Genomic DNA, 22866 nt, shown 5'->3' with positions numbered 1-22866 from the left:
ACACTGACCATCATGGCTGTACCCACAACACTGATCGTCAGTGTGCTGTACCCACAACACTGACCGTCAGCGCGCTGTACCTACAACACTGACCATCAGCAGCTGTACCCACAACACTGACCGTGATGGCTGTACCCACAACACCGACCCTCATGGCTGTACCCACAACACTGACCGTCAGTGCGCTGTACCCACAACACTGACCGTGATGGCTGTACCCACAACACAGACCGTTAGCGTGCTGTACCCACAACACTGACCGTCATGGCTGTACCCACAACACTGACCGTCATTGCTGTACCCACAATGTTGACCGTCAGTGTGCTGTACCCACAATGCAGACCGTCATGGCTGTACCCACAATGTTGACCGTCAGTGTGCTGTACCCACAATGCTGACCGTCATGGCTGTACCCACAACACTGATCATCATGGCTGTACCCACAACACTGACCATCATGGCTGTACCCACAACACTGACTGTCATGGCTGTACCCACAACACTGACCATCATGGCTGTACCCAGAACACTGACCGTCATGGCTATACCCACAACACTGACCGTCAGCGTGCTGTACCCACAACACTGACCGCCATGGCTGTACCCACAACACTGACCGTCAGCAGCTGTACCCACAACACTGACCGTCAGTGTGCTGTACCCACAACACTGACCATCATGGCTGTACCCACAACACTGACCGTCATGGCTGTACCCACAACACTGACCGTCAGTGTGCTGTATCCACAACACTGACTGTCATGGCTGTACCCACAATGCCGACCGTCAGCGTGCTGTACCCACAACACTGACCGTCAGTATGCTGTACCCACAACACTGACCATCATGGCTGTACCCACAACACTGATCGTCAGTGTGCTGTACCCACAACACTGACCGTCAGCGCGCTGTACCTACAACACTGACCATCAGCAGCTGTACCCACAACACTGACCGTGATGGCTGTACCCACAACACCGACCCTCATGGCTGTACCCACAACACTGATCATCATGGCTGTACCCACAACACTGACCGTCAGTGCGCTGTACCCACAACACTGACCGTGATGGCTGTACCCACAACACAGACCGTTAGCGTGCTGTACCCACAACACTGACCGTCATGGCTGTACCCACAACACTGACCGTCATTGCTGTACCCACAATGTTGACCGTCAGTGTGCTGTACCCACAATGCAGACCGTCATGGCTGTACCCACAATGTTGACCGTCAGTGTGCTGTACCCACAATGCTGACCGTCATGGCTGTACCCACAACACTGATCATCATGGCTGTACCCACAACACTGACCATCATGGCTGTACCCACAATGCTGACCGTCAGAGTGCTGTACCCACAATGCTGACCGGCAGTGTGCTGTACCCACAACACTGACCGTGATGGCTGTACCCACAACACAGACCGTTAGCGTGCTGTACCCACAACACTGACCGTCATGGCTGTACCCACAACACTGACCGTCATGTTTGTACCCACAATGCTGCCCGTTATGGCTGTACCCACAATGCTGACCGCCATTGCTGTACCCACAATGCTGACCATCAGTGTGCTGTACCCACAACACTGACCATCATGGCTGTACCCACAATGCTGACCATCATGGCTGTACCCACAACACCGACCGTCAGTGTGCTGTACCCACAATGCTGACCATCAGTGTGCTGTATCCTCAACACTGACCGTCAGTGTGCTGTACCCACAATGCTGACCGTCATGGCTGTACCCACAACACTGACCATCATGGCTGTACCCACAATGCTGACCGTCATGGCTGTTCCCATAACACAGACTGTCAGTGCGCTGTACCCACAATGCAGACCGTCAGTGTGCTGTACCCACAATGCTGACCGTCATGGCTGTACCCACAACACTGACCATCATGGCTGTACCCACAATGCTGACCGTCATGGCTGTTCCCATAACACAGACCGTCAGTGTGCTGTACCCACAACACTGACCGTGATGGCTGTCCCCACTACACTGATCGTCATGGCTGTAGCCGCATCATTGACCATCAGCAGCTGTACCCACAACACTGACCATCAGCAGCTGTACCCACAACATTGACCATCAGCATGCTGTACCCACAATGCTGACTGTCAGCGTGCTGTACCCACAACACTGACCATCAGCAGCTGCACCCCCAACATAACCGTCAGTCTGCTGTACCCCAGATTCATTAACAATGTCCTCAACAAGTTAACAAAGTGTTCAGAGGAGTTGATATCTTCATATTTAGTGACACATAAAAGCTCCAGAGAAATTCCATCAGTAATGTGTTTGCCATATGCTCAGGATTCAATGTGAGGACCGTCAAACAACTGTTAATGTCCTTCCTGAATCAAGCTCCACGTGCATTCAGGAAAATCTCTGACAAAATCACCTTTGCTGGATGGGACATTGTTTGGATGGCCGAAAATGGTCTTCCCCTATGCCCTAATTGACACCTATCCCTCAATTCGAGGAGAATGCCCACTCTCAGTCACGAGTTTCTGCCTTCGGTGCTTATGTGACTGAACAGGTCGATTCTTGACCCGCAGATATTTGGGCACCTGGAGCAGGGCTCTCCACGGAATCTGGAGTACAGGATTCGCTTCCAAAGTAGCACTCCAGTGCAAGCAAAGTCAACACTGTAAGATGACCTGCTTTAACACCGTCTGAATCTAGCCCTGAAAACCTGTTTAAGCCAGTTATTGAATAAACTAGTTGCTGCTGGAAGCAGAGCCTGTCTGAACCCTACTTTAAATCTGGCCTAAAACTCACCTTCTTCCAACACAAACAACCACTTTTAATTAATAACTAAATTAAAAAAAGTCTAGACTTTTTGATAGAAACGAACCCTTAAATTCCCCCAGCCACCAAACTCTAATTAATCATGCTACTGCAGCCGAAAGTAGCACTCCAGTGCAAACAAATTAGGTCATCTTCTGAGGAAAGGTTGGGCAGTCTCCACTGAAATTTAGAAAAAGGAGTGGTGACCTTGTTGAAACGTATAAGGTCCTGAGGATTCTCGGCATGGTGGATGCTGAAAGGATGTTTCTCCTTTAGGAAGAGACTAGAAGTAAGGGGCAAAGGTTAAAAGTATATAGAAACTAACATTAGATCAGCCATGATCTGGTTTAGCTCAGGGGCTGGTTTAGCTCACTCAGCTAAATCACTGGCTTTTAAAGCAGACCAAGCAGGCCAGCAGCACGGTTCGATTCCCGTACCAGCCTCCCCGGACAGACGCCGGAATGTGGCGACTAGGGGCTTTTCACAGTAACTTCATTGAAGCCTATTCGTGACAATAAGCGATTTTCATTTCATTTCATTTTCATCATATGGCGGAACCAGTTCGAGGGGCCAAATAGCCTTCACCTAATTCATATGTGCCTATGTTTGTATAATTATCATTTCTGTAATTTAGTTGATAATTTGTATGTATTTGGAAATATATATACAATTTAGAATATTATTATTCAGATAGACCAAGTCTATGAATACAAATGAAAAGCAGTCCTTCACTAAAACATTTTGAGAATCACAGTACTCGGACATGCCAGAATAAATACAATGATAATTCACCAAATCATTGGTAAAAATAAGTGTTGACATGGAAATCTAAATTTTAAAGAAATGATCTTCTATTTGTAATATACCTAAATTCCTCATCCCAAAGGAAATACTTGAATTTATATTTATAAATCTTTTATCCAGGGACATCCTGGTTCACAAGGCTTACCAGGCGACCAGGTAAGTTTTAACTATCTTGTGGCCCGAAGAATTGTTTATATTGAATGTTTTGTTTGATAAAATCGTCAACTAATTGCGTATTTATTTATGAAGAGCTAAACTCTGAATAATAGTAAGCACTCCTATTTTTGAGTCTAATTCTAAGATGGATGTTCTTCCTGTGAATTAATGGCACGGTAGTGCAGTGGTTAGCACTGTTGCTTCACAGCGCCAGGGACCCGGGTTCAATTCCCCGCTTGGGTCACTGTCTGTACGGAGTCTGCACGTTCTCCCCGTGTCTGTGTGGGTTTCCTCCGGGTGCTCCAGTTTCCTCCCACTTGTCTCGAAAGATGTGCTCTTAGGTAATTTGGACATTCTGAATTCTCCCTCAGTGTACCCGAACAGGTGCCAGAGTGTGACGACAAGGGGTTTTTCACAGTAACTTCATTGCAGCGTTAATGTAAGCTTGCTTGTGACACGAATAAAGATTATTATTATTATTATATTTGCATTAATGGTGTGAGTCTGAATGATTGGTAATGATGCATTTACCCAGCATATACTTCCATAGAACATCACTGATACCCCACGGCATTATGGAAAAGAATGTTTCATTGATATACAGGAATTGGTGAGAACAATTGGGCTGACAGATAGGATTGAATTAGTTACCCAGCCAAGCTGTCTGACAGCGTGAGTCACCTCATAGTATGGGATCGAATTCAGTCTCTCTGCTTTGTTGTACCTCTAAAGTCAGTTATCAGTCTCCACAGGGTGGAACAGGAGAGGTTCAGAAAAATGTTACTTTTGGATATCAGAAGGAATACTTCCTGTCTTACTGGGCAGCCTCACATGATATAAATGAGCAGGCACCCACTTTACCATTAATTCCAAATCTCACAATTTTGGCAAGTAGGGAATTGAGACTCTCGTCAGGTCATTTGGGCTCAAAATAAACAAATCCTCAAAGATTCATGGTAATTATGATGCGTTACTAAGACAAATGATGAATGGAATTCATGAGGTTTTAATATCTGATGGATGCCAGGGAGTATGCAACTATATAGGGTGCTCAAACTGGAAAATGGGGTTTAGGTAATGGAAGAAAAATCCTGTGATTGTCTACAAAGTAGTTGGATGCTCTGCTCGATCTTTCTGGATGGATGAGCTGAGATGACTTATCGACCTTGAGTGATTTTGTGATTTGAAGTTATGCTTTTCCATGCATTTGAGGCGCTCACCTGTTGCTGATTTCAAACCTTGACAAACTGATCACAATGGGAATTTCCTTTCTCAAACGCATATTTTATCATTTTTGGCAGGGCATGGGATTTCCAGGCCAAAAAGGCGAGAAGGTAAGAGCATGCATGTTTCATTCTGCAGAAGTATTTTCTTATGCAATGGAGTAGTTCCAAAAAATATCCTCATAGACACTTTTTCCACTTTGGGTTTTTTGAAAGAGTTCAGTGGATGCAGATAAAACTTGAGATTTGTAAATTTTATGTTTTGAAGCAACATTATGAACTTACATTTTGCATCCCGAGCTAATTAGATTTCTCAAATTGTCTTGACATGAGTGGGGATAGAGCTCAATTGCTCAACAATAGCTGTAAAATTTACTGAAAGAGATATCCCTCTATCTCACCTCAGATGGGTGTATTGATAATGCTTTAATTGGTTCATAATGGAGATAAATTAAATAACTAATTTCCATCACTATTATCCATGAAATGTTATAACTTGTGACTGTGACCGGCTGGGTGACACAATGGTTAGAACTGTTGTCTCACAGCGTTAGACACGGGTCCAATTCTGACCTTGGGTGACTGTATGGAGTTTGCATGTTCTCCCCGTGTCTGCATGGGTTTCATCCGGGTGCTCCTCTTTCCTCCCACAGTCCAATGATGCGCAGGTTAGGTGGATTGGCCATGCTAAATTGCCTCTGAGTGTCCAAAGATTTGGTGGGGTTACGGGGATGGGACGGGGATTGAGCCTAGGTAGGGTGCTCTTTTGAAGGGCCAGTACAGACTTGATGTGTCGAATAGCCCCCTTCTGCACCGTGGGATTCTGGGATTCTATGATTAAGGGCTGCAGGTTATCCCTTTACTTTATTTCATATTGTAGCTAGTTTCAGAGTTGACCGATATCTATGGATGGGCTGCTGAGCTTGCAAATGTCTGATCCCAACAGCCCTTCAGGCTTGTTGTTTCATGATTTTGTGTTCTTTGTTCCTTTTCTTGTGTTGTTTCAGTGATAAAAAATAGAAAAACATCTTGGGCAGAGAAAACATTATTATCTGGGCCGATAAAGGGCGACCATAGCAAAATAAAAGATTTTGAATCAAGTGGTTTGGCAACAAGGTCACTGTTGTAGTTAATTAGAACTATATTTTAGTGCAGACAAAACCATTGAACAGATATGATAAGTGCCTGCTTGTTTGGTGTCTGCAGCCTAGGCTCAAGGAAGACATAGGTTGAGAGTAAATTCCAAGCAGGAATGAGCCTGGGTTAACTTTCTTGTGAGTAACTTATGCCCTAGTACTCTAAATCTTTTAAAAATTGACCCTGTAAGAATGAAGCAGAGCTGCAACAAGTTTTTAAAAAATCCCTTCTATAAACATGGAGGTCTGCATGTATATCATTCTCACTATTTATATCCTTGCTTATTCCCTCCTCTTCTTCAGGGTGAACAAGGTGACCCAGGACATGTCGAACTCAACCAGCCCATGGAAGAAATTGTCTTTAAAGGAGATCAGGTATAATTAACAAGAAACAGACATTCAACAAACCGCATTATGGTCTGGTCGTGCTGTGATCCAGTTATTTTAATGTTAGGGCCATTCACGTAAGTAAGACCATAGCAAGGATGTAGGTACTTTTCAATAAAGCAAAATGCCACAAATAATCAGTCACACAATCAAACAATATACTTCTGCACAAAACCAAATATTTGAATTAAAATATTTGCCGTAGTAATATCTAAAAGATTGCTCCTTCTCATCAGGTTTATGAAAGAAAAGAAAGACTTTCATGTTTACAGCACTCTTCCTAACATTATCATGTCCCAAACCAATTTACAGCCAATAAAATACTTTTGAAGCAGGAATGAGCCTGGGTTAACTTTCCTTGTGAGTAACTTATGCACTAGTACTCTAAACCTTTTTTAAATTGATCCTGTAAGAATGAAGCAGAGCTGAATTATTGAATTGTAGGAAACACAGTCACCAATTTACACATATCAAGCTTAAAAAAAAGAGTTTGACAAAGAGTCATCCAGACTCGAAACGTTAGCTCTGTTCTCTCTTCACAGATTCTGTCAGACCTGCTGAGATTGTATTTTCAATACAATGCAATTTTCAGTACTCTACAGTCACCCCAGCTCTAGTTATCACCTGGAATACAGAGTTATTCACCACTGCCTCTGTGTTTGCCTCGTGGAGGTAGAAGAAAAAAAAGCAGGTTCCATCAGATGGAACATCTGCAGGTACAGTACTGATGCTGAGGTTCATTGGCATTCCTCACTGAATAGCTCAGTATCTGAATGTGAAATTGCTTCCCGACAGTCAAATGCATTCATCGTTTGGATAAATAATTACAACATTTCAATCTGATCACATCAGCAGTTAATTGCACATTCGCTCATTATTGACATAATGCTACTCAATAACTTTCTAAATTATGAAATTATTAATTGTAAAGATGGGATTGTTTAGGAAGCATGGGCGCGATTTTCCCACCGTGTTGCGCCCGACACCGAACCCATTATGCTGGGAGCATTGTGGGAAACACCCAAAACGAGCTTCCGTGCCGGGCGCAAAACCGCGTGCGGGTCACCCTACCTGCGGCGCGATCCGGATCCAGGTAAGGATATTTAAATAATACATTAGACTCATCTAAATATGCGCATCCGGTTTGAGGTCGTAGTCTCCCGGCTCCTTGGAGTAACCGGCCAAACCGGCAAGGCCTCACCCATGCGCCGATTAGTGCTGTTCTTCACAAGCAGAGACAAGGCTTGATGCCCACTCTGGGGGGTCTCTGAGGCCATTGCAACACCCAGATGGTCAAGGTCAGGGGGAACTGCCCCGGGCAGTGCTAACCTGGTACTGCCAAGGTGCGTTGGCATAGCCAGCGTGTCCAGGACAGTGCCGGGTGCCAGGTTGGAACTGCCAAGGGGCAGGGCCTAAGGGAGCCATGCCCGTGAAAGGGGAATGAAGGGGAGGCTGTGAAGGGTGGGGGGGGAAGGGGGTATGAAAGGGCATCATGAAGGTTGGGGGTTGAAGGGGGGAGTTCTGAAGTGGGGATAGGGACTGAAATGGGGGGGGGGGGGCGAAATGGAAAGATGGGCCCTCAGCAACCCCACATCGGGATATTCTGATTTGAAGGGAGTGATACCCCAATTTCACAAGGATGGATGTGTTTGGGGCAGAGTCACCCTCATGCCTGTGTTGTGGACAGGGGATCTCACACTAACTTTTATTGATGGGGGTGAGGTCTGAATCTCACCCAAAAGGCAGTGAGAAACTCCCTGCTAAACCCACCCAATCAGACACTTGGGGCTGGAATCTCCATCGGCGAGATCCTCCACTTCGCCAGCAGCGCGCTCACATTGGGGGATTTTCTAACGACGTGGGAGTGCCCACAATGGGAAACCCCATTGGGCGGCTGCTGGAGCGGAGGATCCTGCTGCCGGCAGGAGCGCGCCGCAGCTGAAAATGGAGATTCAAATGAGCGACTGGGCTCATTTAAGTACCCGGACACCATATTCAAACGGTGCTGGGAGTCAAACGGCCGTGCCTGCGAGGCCTCAACCAGGCACCGTTCAGCAATGATTTGCATAAATGTGGACCAAGTGTTGAGAGGGGAAGGGGGATCAGGATTTGCAGGCCATCAGAGACCCTGGGGACAGGGAAATGTTGTACCTTGACACTCTCCTGGCACATTGACCATTGGCACAGCCAGCCTGAAGGTGCCACCCGGGCACTCTGGCACTGCCAGAGAGCTTGGATGGCACTGAAAGGGTGTCAGGCGCACTGTCAAGGTGCCAGGCCGGCAGTGCCATTATACCTGGGTGCCAGGCTTCCACTGTCCATGTTGGACCCAGGGAGTCCTTGCCCATGAGAGGGGTGTGGTGGGGGTTTGAGGGGTGAAGTAAAGGTTACAGGGATGAACGGGGTGGTGCAGGGGGGGCCTGAAAGTGGGAGAGGGGTGTTCAAAATGGCGCCCCGATCTGCGAGGAGCAGGTCCTTGCCAGTGTAGGTAAGGAGTGGGGCCTCGAAGGGGAGAATCTCCCTGAGGCCCAAAAAGACTCCACAAAGTGCCGGTACAGTGGGGAGAATCTCAGCCCTGCAGCCTCTGAGAAACACTCCACCAAACACACCCGAAAGTGGACTTATATTTATTTCTGTTGAAATGCGCCCTTTGTCATTTTGTGGGTGAATTGGGCTCCATATTTTCCTGCTGTTTGTAGTTTTATTTTCAGGTCTGAGGGCTTCCATGTTTTTTTTAATGATTTCAGATTATTTGCAAAAGTTAGAAGGTGGCAGTGAATGCTTGTGTTTATTCCTGGAGGGGGTGGGGGAGGGGGGCATGGTGGTTGCTGAAATTTAACTCCAGGTGAAGCTCCATGGTAATCCTCTGTCCACACCGTGCACTGAACCCTTTGTGTTCACTTGCACTCCTTTTTACCTTCAAAGTAGGTCATTCTGAGAAAGAATAGCTTATGAATTTTTAATTGATTGTCCACCTTGGCTACCCACTCTGATTGGGCTCCGTCCTGTTATCAAGAATGATTTAATGACCCGATTAGATGTAACTGCAGTTAGTGGTAACCTGTAGGATAAAAGGAAAACTTGCGTTGATGTAGCACCTTTCACAACATGATTGAGATATATAAAACCATGAGGGGCAGAGATAGACAGGAAGAAACTTTTCCCTTTGATGGGAGGATCAATAACAAGGGGAGCAGAGATTTAAAGTAAGTGGCAGGAGCTTTAGAAGGGATATGAGGACAATATTTTTCACCCAGAGGGTGGTGGGATTCTGGAACTCACTACGTCGAAGGGTGGTGGAGGCAGAGACACTCATAATATTTAAGAAGTATTTAGATTTGCACTTGTGATCCCAAGGCATACAAGGCCAATTGCTAGAAAATGGGACTAGATTACTTAGGTGATTGTTTTTGATCAGCACAGACAAAATAGGTCATAGGGCCTTTTCTGTGCTGTAAACCTCTCTAACTATAACAACCAACAGGCAACCCTAAGCATTAAGTGTAGTCATTGTTGTGACATAGGAAAAATATTAGCCAATTTCCACACAGAAGCAACATGATAATGACCAGATAATCTGTTTCTGTGATTTTAATAGAGGGATAAATATTGGCCAAGATACCAGGGACAACTCCTCTGCCGTTCGTCAAGTTGGCGTCATACCATCTTTCCTATCCACCTCAGGACCATGGTTTAAAGTCTTGCCCAAACCATTGTATCTCTGGTAGTGCTGCACTCCCTTAGTACTTTAATGGGGTGCCAGCCTTGAATTTTGTGCTCAGGCCCTTGTGGGACTTGGACCTACAACCGTGCGGCCAAGCGACATGAGTGAGACCAAGTGAGCCACCTCCTAACATGATTGGGGTTTGCTGTAGTGGAACAGTAAGCATGGATGCTGTATCAAATATTAATGAATGATTTAATACATGTAATCATGCTAGGTAAAGGTGGATAACACAAATACATTTTAAATAAATCTTCATCCTGCACAATTCATACAAATAAATCTCTGTAAATATATGAATGCATAAAATTATTTTTGAACAAAAGGGAAATTACTCATACCTTACTCTGTACGACATAATATTGATTGAATAAATAAATCAGCTCTTGGTGTAAAAGAAGAAACTTATTTTGCAGGGTGAGAAAGGCCCTCGAGGGCCTCCTGGGCCTATTGGATTTCCTGGACCTTCAGTGAGTACAAAGCATTTTTCTTTCAAATTTGTTGTTGCCGTGTCATAACCCAGAGCTTCCTACCTCCCGTTGTTGTGAGAGTGCTGTCATCACAAAGATTGCAATGGCTGGAGGAAAGGGGTCATTACCACTTTCCCAGGGTAACTGGGATGGGAAATAAACTCTGCCTTGCCAGCACTGACAATGTCTTCAGAATAAACGCTGAAATGATGAACTCATTAAATGAGGAATAAGAGACGAACCATTTTCTCATTTATTCAAATTCGCTTTTAATTAAGGGCATTGTTTGAGTCTTAATCTAAATCTATGAAAGCTTGTTTTTTATTTTTTAAATGATTTACTTGTATTGTAAATTTGGTTAAATGACTAAACTCCCCCTCCCCCTCAAAAGGTCTGATTTATTTTTTTCTTTATTTGCATAAAGGATCTCCCCGGTGCCCCTGGTGAAAAGGGTGAAAAGGGGGTCATTGGTTTCCCTGGGGATCGGGTAAGCAGCAATACTGAATTTTGGTCCATGTACAAATGCCTCCTTTATTCTGCAGAATACATTCTTTAGAAAATATACTGTAATAGCCTGGTGTGCAATGCACCAAAAATTAAATTGTAAGTTGATTCCACAATATTGATGTGAATGGAGAATAAACTGGTCGAATGCATTTTTTTAAATGAAAAATTTGAGACAATGGGCGGGATTTTCCAGCCCTACCTGTCGGTGGAATCTTGTGGTCCACCAGTGGTGGGTTCCCAGACGGCGGGATGTGGGCGATGCATTCAAAACAACATAGCCATCGTTGGGACGAGAAGATCCCGGTAGCAGTCGATGACGAACCACCTCTGCTGCTGTAAAACACAGCGTGGATGGGCGGGAAAATCCCACCCAATGACTATCGGTTCAGGCCCTGAGAAGGAAGTGGCCAAATTGGCCACATAAATGCAAGGAATACAGAAACAGGAGTAGGCTGTTGATCCCATTGAACCATTCCTGTCCCGATGACATTCAAGGCTGATCCGGCAGCACGGTAGCATGGTGGTTAGCATAAATGCTTCACAGCTCCAGGGTCCCAGGTTCGATTCCCGGCTGGGTCACTGTCTGTGTGGAGTCTGCACGTCCTCCCCGTGTGTGCGTGGGTTTCCTCCGGGTGCTCCGGTTTCCTCCCACAGTCCAAAGATGTGCGGGTTAGGTGGATTGGCCATGCTAAATTGCCCGTAGTGTCCTAAAATGTAAGGTTGGGGGGGGGGGGGGGGGGGGGGTTGTTGGGTTACGGGTATAGGGTGGATACGTGGGTTTGAGTAGGGTGATCATTGCTCGGCACAACATCGAGGGCCGAAGGGCCTGTTCTGTGCTGTACTGTTCTATGTTCTATACCTTAACTCACCTTGGTTTCGTGACTCCCTAATTTCCTTGCCCAACAAAGAATTATCAATCTTAGCTTTGAAATTTTCATTTGGCCTAGTCACAACAGCTTTTTGAGAGAGAGAGATTTCTAGACTTCCATTGTCCTTTGCATGAAGAAGCACTTCCGGGATTCACCTCTGGATAGCCAATTCTGGATTCTCCCGCTGGGAAAAAATAGTTTATCCAGCCTATCAAATCCTTGAATCGCTGTCACACCTTAACCTGATCACCCCTGAGTCTTCACCACTCAAAAGAATGCAAATCGAGACTGTGCAACCTGTTCACATAATTTCATCTTCTTTGTTCCAGTGTAATCATGGTGAATCTGCCAGAGAGTCAATGATTCATGCGTTATTAGTGGCTATGAGCCTGCAGTTTTAAGTTGCCAATAATCTGATGTTACATCTGCAATCTGCTACATGAGTTGCTGCTATGAGAAGTGAATGTTTCACACTGGTTTAGAGATGTTAGTTTTTAGAGGTGTTTGTTTTAAGATGTTGATATTAAAACAATTTTTGGGGATCCAAGAAACTGTTAGACCCATACCTAATCCAGAAGTGTTTAATGTCCAGCATTGATCTCATTCAACTTGATGATTGCAAATAAAAATTGAAAACATTTTGAAGTAAAAAGTATAATTTACAAAGTGTGCTAATTGTCCCGTGTGCTCACAGTGATTTGTTTCTTTTCAAGGGTTATCCTGGACGGGAAGGCTTGCCAGGTGTTTCAGGAAGAAAGGTTGAAAATGAATATCTTTTATATAATTTTCAAGTTTGATTTGCCATAAAAGTTGCCTGAAACCAGAAAAAAATATGTTGGTGTTTTGAAATGCATCTTCAAGTTTCGTCAAGGTGTGTCCGAGGTGAAATTTAGACAAGCGTAGTTTCGCGATCACTTTCATGCTCGTGTATAAAGCCAACATGAACAGAATACCGAAGATTATCATATGAAGAACCTTTGATTTGACACCAAGAATTTATATTTAACCTGCACTTGTAACATCGGAGTAAGGTTGTTAAATGAAAGAGAGATGGAGTGTCAGAGAGTTTCATGGAGGGTTTGTTTGTTCAGATCATAAAAAGCTCAAAGGCTTTTGCCAATGGTGTACTAATGTTGATGCATAATGGGCTGGAGTCCGAGGAATGAATAATTCACAGAGGTTTGTACGGTTGCATGAAATTTCAGACATAGGGAGGATTGAGGCTATGAAGGACATTAAAACAGAGGAAAAATAATTTTAGGTTTGAGGCCCAAGAAGCTGGTGTGGATCAATTTGTTCAGGGGTGATGGATAAATGGGATTTGGTGCACGATAGGAAAGAGATGACAGAGTTTTGGATGTATTGAAGTTTATGCAGGATAATGAATGGGAGGTGTAATAATTCCAGGAGGCGTGGATTGAAAGGCAAAGCTGATTGCTTTTAAACTGAGTTATTTTAATTACAAAACAAAGGCCCCAGTCTAAAACTATCAGGAATCGCCGGTCTGGGGTTTGGGAGCTAAATTTAAAGGTCCTGCTAAAGAGCCCCAAGTGGGTGTACCTCTGCCCGCTCACCACGGGCACTCGTGTTCTATGATGCCCATGGGGGGGGGGGGGGGGGGGGGGGGGGGTCAATCAGCAATCCCCCATGGTCCTTGTGAGGGCTATCACAGGAGGCTAGCCAGGTGAACAGTGAAATGGTCAAATTAGGAAGTTACAAAGACATGGATGAGGTTTCCTTTGTTAGACTACGGCAGCAGCAGAGGTGAACAGTGCTAAAGTAGGCATTGTTTTGTCAGAGAGGGGATTTGATATTAGAAGCTCAGATATGATGGTGAGGCTGAAGTCGGCCTGCTTCATTTTTAGATACTGACCAAGGAGCAGATTGGATGAAAAGAACCCATTAATCATTTAAACATCATTGCTATGCACTGATCATTTGGATCTCTGATAGACGTAGGACACATTCGCTCTGTCCAGTGCTCCAGTGCGCCATTGCATTGGTGGCAAGCCTGGTATGTGTCCGTTTTCTGGGTTCTCATCACATTGAGTTATAAATAAGTGCATAACCACCTATCAACTGTTCCAGTATGATTGCTGCTTCAAGCTCCAACTGTTGTTGGGCAACATCTTATTGTCTTTTTGGGGTGAAACGATCCAGTTGTGCCCTATAACTACCTACACCATCACAAATGTAATGCACATTTCGCCAAGAGTGCAACAGAGCTTTACAGATTCTCATATCCCCCAGCTGTCTTTGCTTTAGTCCAGAGATGTGCAGGTTAGGTGGATTGGCCATGCTAAATTGCCCGTAGTGTCCAAAAGATTAGGCGGTATTACAGGGATAGGGTGGTGGAATGGACCTGAGTAGGGTGCTTGTTTAGAGGGTTGGTGCCGGCTCGATGGGCCGAAGGGCCTCCTTCTGCACTGTAGGGATTCTATCAATTCAGCAATAAGATAGTAAACATCTTAAGCTAAAAAAATTTGGAATATAAAGCCTGCTTTGGCTTCACAATCTTAACTACTAATATTTCATCCTATTCATTTTAGGGACAACGTGGGTCCAGTGGTAGACCTGGACAAGATGGCCATCCAGGGAGAGAGGTATTTTGTCAAATAACCCTGTCTCCACTGTGATTAACAAACTTTTACCTGTGTCAAAATCAGCAAACTGAAATAAATTAAACAAATGATTTTACGGCCCAACTGTGCATGAACATTGTTAATTTTTTTGTTAAACTTCTAATCGTTCTTCCAGTGTATTTATATTTTCCTGCTTCATCAGTGGGAGTGTTATATTGGAATCAAGAAAAATATATTCATCAGTAAAGAACTACAGCAGCTAAAAAGTTATTTCAAAAATCAGATTTCCATGCACTGTTTAGTTTTGGAGGTTAACATATTGTCATTTTATATGTCAGTCTGGATGGAATTTAGGCCAATGTTATAGATGTATAGGGGCTGGTTTAGCTCACTCAGCTAAATCGCTGGCTTTTAAATGAAATGAAAAATGAAATGAAAATCGCTTATTGTCACGAGTAGCTTCAATGAAGCTACTGTGAAAAGCCCCTAGTCACCACATTCCGGCGTCTGTTCGGGGAGGCTGTTACGGGAATTAGACCGTGCTGCTGGCCTACCTTGGTCTGCTTTCAAAGCCAGCGATTTAGCCCAGTGTGCTAAACACTGTGTGCTAAAGCAGGCCAGCAGCATGGTTCGATTCCCATACCAGCCTCCCCGGACAGGTGCTGGAATGTGGCGACTAGGGGCTTTTCACAGTGTCTTCATTGAAGCCTACTCGTGACAATAAGCGATTTTCATTTCATTTCATTTCACGTACAGGTCCGGAACGAAATGACCTTGGCCAGTCCCAAACGTGTTCAAACTGCCCTGAACCTCTAGGACAAAATCTCTCATTGATTGGCAATCTCATTCAGTGACTTTATAAACAGATGTGCACAATATTGCACCAGTGCCATAGATGGTTTTAAGGTATATTGTTGAGTCAACAGAGAAAAGCTTTGCTTTATATGTGCTCATGGGTTGCTTCGTACTGATGGTAGATTCCCAAAATTGGAGATCCAATTGAAAAACTAAGTTTCTGATGAAAGACTGGTTCCTGTCATTTGAAAATATTAGGGATAAGCATTTTAGTGATGCTTTCATTTTAAAAAATTATCTTTACTGCTGAAAAATACACATGCTGTTGAAGGTTTTTTGTCTTGCCCTCATCAGGTCAGATACAAGAGTCCCAGATTTCAAAGGGAACAATAATTTATACTCCATGGGAAACGGCTTCACACTGGCACCAAAATTCATATATAGGCAGCCACTTTCAGACCAAAAACGTTCCTAGTATATCGCAAAGTACCTGAGACTGAGCAACAGGTGAAACTAGCTGTTTCACCCTGCTAGTATACAGTGGCAGCATGAGTGGTGTTTTCCACTAACAGGATGTTGCCATCAGACCAAAAAGATATCCGTTAATCCTACAAACGAGTAAGGTGGTAACCTGTATGTGAATTTCAGTGCCACTCCGTTAAAATGTACTGCGGTAAAAGACGCTAATATTATAATTTTCTGAAAAGTTTGACAATGGCCCAGATATCTGCTCCCAGGTCAGGTGCGCAGAGAGGGGAACATTCTGCAAACCTGACCTTTAAAAAATGCAATTCTGATTTTAATTCTGGGAGATTGGGGAGCTGAATTCCAAGTTGGGTTCACCACCCTCAGAACGAGTGTGGACACTGCCGACTGTGGTGACAGGTTGGGCAGAAGGTCTGTCTCTGTGCTCCAAGTACTTTGTCAACTTAAATTATTTTAAAATTGAAACCGAAAACAGCCCTCACCTGTCATCCCCCACACACGTCATGTTCCCCACCCAACCTCATGGCCCCTCATATCCACTCTGTCACTCCAAACTGCCAATACCCCCCCTTTGGCCTCAATATACCCTATGCTAACCCATGCCCGTATACCCATGGCTGTTTATAGCTCTTATGCCAATTAACTGCCGATCCACCAACCATTTTTCTTACCTCCTCCATGCCAAATCAACTGGTATTCTTTGACAGTTCTTTTGCAGCTACGACAGCATTGCCAGTCCTTTGACATATTTGACAGTTCTTTAACAGCTTTGACAGATAGGGGCTGGTTTAGCACACTGGGCTAAATCGCTGGCTTTTAAAACAGACCAAGGCAGGCCAGCAGCACGGTTCAATTCCCATACCAGCCTCCCCAAACAGGCGCCAGAATGTGGCGACTAGGGGCTTTTCACAGTAACTTCATTGAAGCCTACTCGTGACAATAAGCGATTTTTCATTTTCTCATTTCAGTTTCAATGAGTTTATGCACTTATTACACACAATCAGGATTACATTTAACAATCTCAAAAGGTGTCTTACCTCTCCCAAAGATGCCCCAGGATCATATCCAAATGTGTACCATACGTCTTCAAAGTTTTATCCTGCTTTCAAATTCAAACCTGCTCTTACCTGGTCTAATCTATGCAGTCCAGGCTTCACTGGCCTGGCCCACCAAAATCCCACTTCAGTGAAGGCAATTGGTAATTAAAATGGCTAACTGTCTAGGTAAATTGCGCACGCGCAAACTCCAGCTGGACCTCTGGTGAAAATTGGAAATACCTTTCCATCATGGCTAAAGTCTGGGCCAAAGTTTGGGAGTTGAGCTATAGGTAGAAGGAAAGAATGTGATAATGATATAAATGTGTCCTAAAAACAAATGTATCTTCTTTCAGGGGGACACAGGAGAGCCAGGACCTGCTGGAGCACCAGGACCTATATTGTGTGACTCTCCGAGAGGTTTGAAACTACCAAGTTGATAATTCCGATCGTCTACGCCCAATGTTTTTTATAAAACAATAATTACCCAAATCTTCAGAGATGAGACATACACAGGAAGGTACACATCTGGTCCAGCAGAGGTCCGGGTGTATGTATACGCAGAAATTGCCCACCAAGTTTAAATTTCAATGGGGTAATTCCCTGCTACCTGGGACTCTCTGCTAATGTCCATGACTGTGTAAATGCTTTTAAAAAAAATATTTTTATTCTCCTTTTTCACATTTTCTCCCAAACATACACCCGCCAACAATAAACAATAACCAGTAACGAATATGTCGGTCCCCACATCAATAACAACGATCCCATCCTCCCACCAAACCCCAAACATCAGCCTGCATGTTCACATAAACAAATGACAAAAGGAATCAGGAATCACCCATAGTCACCCTTAATACACACAGCCCCCCTCCCCCAACCCTCCTTCCCACCACCCCCCAACTAATGTTCGAAGTTATCCAGTTCTTGAAAGTTCATAATAAATAATGCCCATAAATTGTAGAACCATTTCATCCTTACCCTCAGTTGAAAATTAACCCTCTTAAGAGTCAAGAATTCCAATAAGTCCCCCCGCCACGACAGGGCACAGGGTGGAGAGGTTGCTCTCCAACCCATCAGGATCTGCCTTTGGGTGATCAACGAGGCGAAGGCTACAACATCTGCCTCCGCACACATTTCCAACCCTGGCTAGTCCGACACTCTAAATATGGCTTCCTGAGGGCCCGGGTCCAGCTTCACATGCACCACTTTAGAGATTACCCTAAAAACCTCCTTCCAGTAATTCTTCAGCTCTGTACAGGACCAAAACATATCAATGTGATTTGCGGGGCCCACTCCGCAATGTTCACACACGTCTTCTACCCCCTCAAAGAGTTGGTTCATCCTCGCCATTGTGAGGTGTGCTCTATATACCACCTTCAGCTGTATCAGCCCCAACCTCGCACATGAGGTGGAGGTGTTCACTCTTCGGAGCACCTCACACCGGAACCCCTCTTCCATATCCTCCCTCAACTCTTCCTCCCACTTTGCTTTGATCCCTTCCAGTGGTGCCTTCTCCTCTTCCAAAATAGCTCCGTGAATCCCCTTCTCCAGTCCTCCTGTTGTCAGCACCTCCTCCAGCAATGTGGAGACCGGCTCTTCTGGGACGTTCTGTATCTCCTTTCTGGCAAAATCTCGAACCTGCATGTATCTAAACAGTTCCCCCTGCTCCAGCCCATACTTCGCCCCCAGCTCCTTCAATTCTGCAAACTGACCCCTAAGAAACAAATCTTTCAGTGTCTTAATTCCCTTCTCCTCACATTTCTGAAAATTTCCATCCCACTTCCCTGGCTCAAATCTGTGGTTCCCCCGAATCGGCATTTCCCTTGACCCTGCCCCCAACCCGAAGTGTTGGCGAACCTGCCTCAATGAAGCTATTATTACTGGACTCCCTGATTACTTCCCTGGGGCCATCAGGAGCTATGCTGTTGCTAGCGCCTTCAATCCCGACCCTCTGCACAAACTCTCCTCCATTCTGACCCAGAGGGGAATCTACCCCTCTGACCCAGCTCCACACCTTCTCCACATTCGCTGCCCAGTAATAATACATCAGATTCGGAAGACCCAAACCCCCTGCCTGCCTTCCCCTCTGTAGCAGCACCTTTCTATCTCTGGCCACCTTCTCTCCCCATGTGAACGAGGTAATCATTCCTACAATCTCTCAGGAAAATCAGCAGGCATTGGAAAATAAGCAGAAATCGTGGCAACACGTTCATTTTAACCGCCTGTACCCGACCCACCAGTGACAGAGGGAGACTGTCCCACCCTGCCAGATCAGCTTTCACTCTCCCCACCAAACTAGAAATGTTGTACCGGAGCCCCCTCCCACTCCCGGGCAACCTGCACCCCCAGGTATCTAAAGTGAGTCCCTGCCCTACGGAATGGCAGCCCCCCCACCCCTGCCCCCTCCCCCGGTCGAGACACCACAAAATACTCACTCTTGTCTCGATTTAGTTTGTACCCCGAGAAAGACCCAAACACCCGAAGCAGCTCCAATATTCCCCCTATCGACACACTCGGTTCCGACACTTATAACAGTAAGTCATCGGCATATAAGGACACCCTATGCTCTACACCCCCCCCCCCCCCCCCCCCCCCCCCCCCCCCCCCCCCCCCCCCCCCCCCACCGCACTATTCCTTTCCATACCCCTGAACATCTTAATGCGATGGCCAACGGCTCAAACAGCAGGAGGGACATAGGACATCCCTGCCTAGTCCCACGGTGGAGAGAAAAGTTTCTCGAGCTGATGTTATTTGTGTGGATACTCGCACTCGGCTCCTTATATAGTGGCTTTACCCTGTGCACAAATCTTGGTCCAATCCTAAACTGCTCCAGAACTGCCATCAAGTACCCCTATTCTACCCAGTCAAATGTCTTCTCAGCGCTCAATGCCAGAACCACCTCTGTTTCCTTCCCCTCCGCTGGTGCCGTAACCATGTTCAATATCCTTCTAATTTTTGAAACAAGCTGCCTCCCTCTCACGAATCCCGCCTGATCTTCACCTATCACCTTCGGTAGGCACTCCTCCAGCCTACCCGCCAGTACCTTCGCCAATACCTTTGTGTCCATGTTTAAAAGTGATATCGGTCTATACGACCCACACTCCGTCGTCTCCTTATCTTTTTTAAGCAACAGGGAAATCGATGCCTGCCCCAAGGTTTGTGGCAATACCCCCTTCCCTACCACCTCCTCAAACATCCCCACCATCAGCGGTGCCAGCTTATCCTTGAATTTTTTATAGTATTCCACCGGAAACCCATCCGACCCTGACACCTTCTCCGACTGCATCCTCCCAACCGCATCTTTCATCTCCTGCTCTACTATTGCTCCTTCTAATGTAGCCCTGTCCCCCTCCCCTAACTTCGGGTACTCCAACCCATCTAGAAATTCCTGCATTTTCTGGTCTCCCCCAGGTGGCTCTGACCTGTACAATCTCTCATAGGATTCCTCAAAGACCTTGTATTCAGATCCGGAGCCACCACCAACTTCCCTGCCCTGTTCGTCACCTGAACAATTTCCCTTACTGCTGCTTCCCTCCGGAGCTGAGCGGCTAACATATCTGCCTTATCTCCATGCTCGTAAACTGCACCCCTTGCTCGCCTCAATTGGTGAACGTTCTTCCTGGGAGATAGTCGGTCAAAGCTCACCTGTAGTTCCTTCCTCTTTTCCAACTTCGCTGGGTCCCCATCTTCTGCATAACTCCTATCCATCTCCAACATCTCATCTATTACCCTCTGCCTCTCCAACCTCTCCTGTTTGTCCACCCTGGCCTTAAACAAGATCACCTCACCCCTCACCACCGCCTTTAGAGCCCCCCAGACAACTGCCTTCGACACCTCACCCGTACAGTTGAAACCTAAATATTCCTCAATTACCTTTTCAAATTTGACACAGCGCCGGCCCGTGAAAGCCCGCAGAGTTGGCACATACCCTGACTGACGTCGGCCGACCACGCCGGCACTGATGGCGCCGGTTCTCCTCTCCGACCCGGTGGGGGGTCAGAGAATTCCGCCTGTGGTTGGCCTGCGTAGCTCCAACTGAGCACAAAACAGGCTCCATCCAATCACACCACCCCCCCCAAACTACCTGGCCAATCTCAACCACCTGGCTATCCATCTCACAGACTCACCCACCTAAGCATTCACCCATTCTCCTGATCATTAACTCACTCACTGGCTTTTGGAAACTTACCTGGACAGGGCAGCAGCTACAGCTGTGTAAAGTGGGTGCATTCTCCCTTCATCCATCTCCCTTTTGCACCTGATGATCTTCTCCGGGGTGGTTGCAGTGATCCTTTGATGCTTCAGCCAGGGTCAGATGTCCTGGCTGAAAAATTGTACAAGGATCAGGTTGCAGAAATCATCATGGGCAGTGTCAGTGCGTTCAGACTCTGTAAGATTTGGGCCAATGTTTTTATGTGCAATGCCAAACTTAATTTCAGGTGCTGTAAGCTTTTAGTCAAAGTGGGCATTTACATTTTAAGTCCTGAACCTGCTGTGGCCTCGAACAATACAGATGCCAGGATACCTATGTGGTACAGTGATGAGAAATACTTCCATTGCACCATCCAATTATTTCTTCTATATTATAACATAGTCCCATTGACTTTGCTCTTCTGAAGGTGTGCAGCAAAGTACTTTTTCATGGTTAATTGAATGAGAAATGTTCAAATACATTGCTTACCTGTACCTATATATGATATTTCAAACTCCAACTTCAAGACAATAATAGGTGGCTTGTTCTGCTAAGAATCCAGAATATGTAAAAATTAACATAGAGAAAATTAGCAAAAACAAACTCTAGCAGAGCCTAGTTGATAAATTAGTGATCCTGATCAATGATGGAAATAAATCATTTTATTTGACTTTATGTGAAAAACCTGAAAGAAAAAGTTTAAACCTGGTATTCTTTGACAGTTCTTTGGCAGCTATGACAGCTTTGTCAGTCCTTTTGGCACATTTGAGAGTTCTTTGACAACTTTGACAGTTTCACTGAGTTTATGCACTTTTTACACACAATCATGTTTACTTTTAACAATACCAAAGGGTGCCTTACCTCTCCCAAAGGTGCTACTTATTTCTGTTAAAGAAAATAATGAATCTCTGCCTTTACTAGCTTGAAAACTGTTACTGAACCTATCCTCCAGTTTATAAGGAGCCCTTCTCCTTATTGCTTCTGAATGTACTTGGAAAATTCCCCTATCATTTGCATCTTGTATAGCTGCCACAGTAAACAAACCTTATGTTCATCACAACATGTAGTCTTTGGCATTAGCAACGAGGCTTCATCTCTAGATCGACAAAGAGACCTATCCGAACTTGAAAGTGGCAACTTTGGTAAAGGATTTCTGCCCCTAAAGGTTATCTTTAGGTTATCTGTCTAGCGTATCAGACCAGGCCATTCAGGCATAGCAAGAACATTCTGTTGGAACTTACTCCTGCTATGATACCTGTGTGAGTTACTTTCTTTCAGAATGTCACCACCTAAATTTTGGACTTCAGTTATTTCATTAAGCTATCAATACTGTCTTCCAAATATGCTGACTGAATTCCATAAACCAACAAGAATAAAATACAATGATATGTTATTATTCAAAAAATGTATCTGGGCTCTTCCTAAGTGAGTATAGACTTGAGATCTTCTTATGTGTACGGTTTAATCACTAAGTAAGGAGGTCTTGTGGCATAGTGGATAGTGTCCCTGCCTCTGAGGCAGAAGCTCTGGCTTTGAGTACCCCCGGACTTGATAGCTACGGAAGTGTGTTCATAACATGGCCAAACAAGTTGATTATCAACCTGTAAATCCTTCCAATATACTAAGAGTGGTAAGATGGTAAGAGTGAGAGAGTCTTGCGGACTGTCATGCTTGATGTGGAGTGGAACCTCCCTCCTCTCCCCCA

At 45.2% G+C, this 22866-nt stretch overlaps 1 protein-coding gene across 2 annotated transcripts in view; it reads left to right on the top strand.

The window, feature by feature from the left end:
* LOC119975939 (collagen alpha-4(IV) chain-like) overlaps window positions 1–22866 on the top strand; it is a 244340-nt gene that overhangs the window by 100224 nt on the left and 121250 nt on the right. For both annotated transcript variants that reach the window (XR_005462836.1, XM_038815903.1), the window contains exons 11-18: window positions 3721–3756; window positions 5058–5090; window positions 6419–6490; window positions 10643–10696; window positions 11121–11183; window positions 12786–12830; window positions 14622–14675; window positions 17326–17389. Coding sequence is in view for 1 of the 2 variants with exons in the window: in XM_038815903.1 (XP_038671831.1) it covers window positions 3721–3756; window positions 5058–5090; window positions 6419–6490; window positions 10643–10696; window positions 11121–11183; window positions 12786–12830; window positions 14622–14675; window positions 17326–17389 (421 nt within the window). In the remaining variant the exon portion in view is untranslated. The remainder of the gene's footprint in view (window positions 1–3720; window positions 3757–5057; window positions 5091–6418; window positions 6491–10642; window positions 10697–11120; window positions 11184–12785; window positions 12831–14621; window positions 14676–17325; window positions 17390–22866) is intronic.

The sequence above is a fragment of the Scyliorhinus canicula genome, chromosome 13 (genome assembly GCF_902713615.1).
Source record: "Scyliorhinus canicula chromosome 13, sScyCan1.1, whole genome shotgun sequence".
Classification (NCBI taxonomy): Eukaryota; Metazoa; Chordata; class Chondrichthyes; order Carcharhiniformes; family Scyliorhinidae; genus Scyliorhinus; species Scyliorhinus canicula.
This window is presented reverse-complemented; position numbering and strand designations above follow the sequence as displayed.